This window comes from Salvia splendens, chromosome 10 (genome assembly GCF_004379255.2).
Source record: "Salvia splendens isolate huo1 chromosome 10, SspV2, whole genome shotgun sequence".
Classification (NCBI taxonomy): Eukaryota; Viridiplantae; Streptophyta; class Magnoliopsida; order Lamiales; family Lamiaceae; genus Salvia; species Salvia splendens.
Window position 1 is genome coordinate 23,970,302 of NC_056041.1, and position 3,667 is coordinate 23,973,968.

The following is a 3,667-nucleotide window of genomic DNA, read 5'->3' on the forward strand; positions in this document are numbered from 1 at the left end:
AGGACGAAAATTTAAATTAAAGCTTGTGCAGCTTTTGCAGGGTGACAGCAGGAAAAATGGCGCGTGAGCAGAGGGAAAAGACACGCGGACCAATCAGAGGCCAGAAACCTCAACCGCCCTTCCCATCTGAAACGTCGCGACCGGCTACCCCTGATAACCGGTTACAACCACCTGGAACTGCATTCTCTCTCCCACATAACCATACCGCTTTACCTTTTCCTCACAAACCCTCATTTTGCAATTACACTCTCTCTCGAAAAATTCCTCTTTCATCTCCGCCGATTCCCAACCCTAATTTCCAGATCGTAATTTCCGCTCATGGGTAAGAAGGCATTCGCTAAGAAAACCAAACCCAGCCGCCGAGAAACCCCGGAGGCACGACCACAGCCAACCCCACCAGCACCCGTCGCTCAGCCATCGCCCATGGTTTCCTTGGATGCCATGATGGCATTTCTTCACCAACAGGACCCAAATAGGGACTGGACGACGGCTCTGGCCAGTTTCGGCCAAACGGGGGGCGTCGGAACCACATCCAGCAAAGCTCCGCCTGCGCCGGTAAGTCATGTAGCAGTTTCAGAACTGGATTCGGCAGAACTTGACGCTATCGCCGCACATTACGACTCCGACTCTGAGGAGCGTAAGAAAAAGTCGAGTCCAGACAGGACAACTCCGGAGGGGAGCGAAGGAACAGAGAAAACACCCCAAGCGGAACTAGTATTTCAAGAAGTGAGAAGGCAGGAAATAGATTTGAATGAATCGGCCAGAAAACAAGGCCTCATGACAGACGAAGAATTTGACTCGATTCTGAACAGGGTCAACCGGAGAGAAGAGGACATTGCACCAATGGCTGAGGGTCTAGACCTCGCATTGGGGGCAGTAGGAAACAGGGAGAAAGCCACATCAGGAAACATACCGGAAGGCCGACCTTTCCAGTTGGTAGGAGGGGAAGGAGAAGTACCGAGTAAAGAAAAAGAACCAGTAGACCCCCAAGTGAAAGCCGGGGATGATAGAATACAAGTAAGAGAGAAAGGTACTGCGTCCACGGAAGTCAAGGACACAGGAACAGAGACAGCGGAGCCAGAAGTAGAAGCACCCCAGGTTGTAAAGCCGATTCCGGTCAGGCGAAAACTGGTGGTGAAAGCAGACCCCAAGGCAGACTCGCTCAAGCCGCAGAGGGTATCGCAACGTTGTTTAGGTAAGTGGGCCTCCAGCAGGGCCAAACCGAACACGTCGGAGGACCCCATAGAGATCGCAAGCGAGGAAGAGCGAGCCACTCCGAAAAAGGCTGAAGGTGAACTTGTTCAAGCTACTGATCAGGAAGACACAGGGGTGTCTCCAGTACAGAATGAACCGGGCACGACAACGGAAGGAATGGCTGGGGAACCGAACCTCACATCAGCGTCAGGAAGGTCTGATGGATCTGAGAAGGACGAGGCCTTACTCCAAGCTGAGGAGGAAGCCAGGTACCAGATAGAAAGAAAAAGGAAAGGAAAAGCCGTTGTGAAGAACAAGCCGAGTACCAAAAAACCGCGCACCGTGAACACAGGCATAGTGATCACTGAGGCTGACCCGAGGACCCCATCAAACCGGCAACCACAGAGTGACAGTGAATATGAGATCAGTGACGAATCTGAATCCGATAGCGATACGACCATGGAAGATGAGGAGTACAAGGAGCAGCAACTCCCTAACGATCATCGGGAATTATTGCATCCACCTGCAGAACCACTCCGATATAAGCGTTGGACGGTGGAGCTCACAGATGACGTGGTGGAGGGGATGAAATTTTTTGACTCCTAGGAGCTCCAATCCATCTATCGCACCAAGAACGCAAAAGGCAAGAAGGTTAAGTGTGGAAAGGTAATTCATCTCCCCTCATTAGATGAACTGAAGGTTCGGAAATCGTTTATCGCCCTTGTGCAAGAGTTGGGTTTTGAATGGCTGTTAAGAAATGAGAATTTGAATGTTCCGGTCGATTTGGCCAAAGAATTTTTTGCGACCTTTCGATTCAAGGTCACAACGGATTTGGATGTAGAGTGTATCAGTTTCAGAGTATTTGGAGGTGAGATTAGGATGAATTTGATTGAATGGACTGTTCGGCTGGGAATATGCAGTTTGGAGGAGGCCATAGGGCCCGAGTGGAGAGATAGGGAGCGGGGGATTCCCCGCAGGCATGTGGAATTCGAGCCCCAGGTAGCTTGGGAAGAACTTACTCACCCCGGGGCAGGACAATTTCAGTCCACTATCTCCCAATCTATCCATCTCAACGATCCTAATCTACGCCTGGTTCAACTCTTCATGGATTACAACCTTTTAGGACAGTCCAATTCGGCAGTCCGGACATCGATGACGGAGCTGTATCTTATGTGGTGTGCCAAGAAAGGCAGGAGGTTGCACTTAGGGTTCTGGACTGCATACACATGTCACCTCATCGCTACCCACCCAGCACGGAATATTTCCCTCTGCCATATATTGGGAATCTTTGTGGGAAACAACATCACCGTTTCGGAGGACGAATACTTAACCCCCTTGATGATGGTGGACGCCCCAGGATTGTTTGATACCCCCCTGTTCGTCCGGACGAATGCGGTATACATGAGGCAAGGCGTGCCACACTTCTATGCGATGGGAGAGGAAGCTATACCCACTGCTCGGTTAGCAGCAGCTCATGAAGCACCGGCACACGACCAGAGGCAAGAGGGGATGGAAAAGGCTGTGGAGGAAATAGCGGAGGAAAGCAGACAGATAAGGGCAGAAATGATCGGATTGGCATCAGACCAGGAACAGCGTCAAGCCAGAATGGAGAAGGCAATGGACGAAGTTAGAGAGGAGAATAAGCAGTTGAATGCAGAGATGGTCAAGCTAGCGGGAGTAGTGGAACGGATGTTGGAAGGGTCTGCAGAGCAGAGGACATTGGCTCAGAGGCAAGATGCTATGGAGACATTAGTGACTACTTTAGGAGAGGAGAACCATCGATTGATCACGGAGATGGGCCGAATGGCATCCGTGATAGATGAGTTGTTGAAGGAAGTGACCAGCCGGAAGAAGGAACCAGCTACAGGAACAAGCGGCCATGGAGGCCAGGATGATGAGACCCACCCACCAGAGACGATGATAGATGAGCCCGAGGAAGAGAACGCCGAGGTGCCGGCAGAGGCCGAGGAACCGGTGAAGGAAAATGAGGATCACACTGGAACGGAAGAGGAACCCCTGGAAAAGCAACCTACACCACCTGCACCACGGAGGAGCAGGAGACTTCGCTAGACCACCCCCCCACCCTGACAAGTTAGTTTTATTTTTAGCTTTCTGTTTGTTTTTAAGTTTTTGTTGGTGTTAGTTTTTGTTGTGATAGGTAAACTTCTGTGTTTGTTTCTGTGTAGCATGTTTTTGTTTTTTTTCTTTTTCTTGTTTCGTACGCATGTTGACTCACACTTAGTCCGTTGCACGGCCTAAGTGTGAGGAGTTTTATATATATGTGTGTTTTGTTAGTCTGTTTAGGTTTTCAAACTCTCCCACTTAGCCTATTCCATAGTCTAAGTGTGAGAAGTTTTAGTTTTAATTTGTTGTTTCTGTATGTTTGTCTATGTGTCCATCATACTGGTCATTACCTTTTCCACTTCACAGCCTTATCTGAGGGCAGACACTTGTGAAGTGGGAGGGGGGGCGC

General features: G+C 50.0%; 1 protein-coding gene across 1 annotated transcript; it reads left to right on the plus strand.

Moving 5' to 3' along the window:
• Positions 1-318: 318 nt before the first annotated feature.
• On the plus strand, positions 319-3,356 carry LOC121752801. The gene is made up of 3 exons (XM_042147891.1): positions 319-726; positions 1,054-1,463; positions 3,353-3,356. The coding sequence occupies exons 1-3, from the start codon at positions 319-321 to the stop codon at positions 3,354-3,356; spliced, it is 822 nt and encodes a 273-aa protein (XP_042003825.1).
• The last annotated feature ends 311 nt before the right edge of the window (positions 3,357-3,667 follow it).

Excerpts from the sequence above, each read along its gene's own strand:
- LOC121752801 (XM_042147891.1), top strand. The coding sequence starts at position 319 with ATGGGTAAGAAGGCATTCGCTAAGAAAACCAAACCCAGCCGCCGAGAA. Across the intron at positions 727-1,053 it reads CGGAACTAGTATTTCAAGAA|GACACAGGAACAGAGACAGC; the intron begins GTGAGAAGGCAG and ends ACGGAAGTCAAG.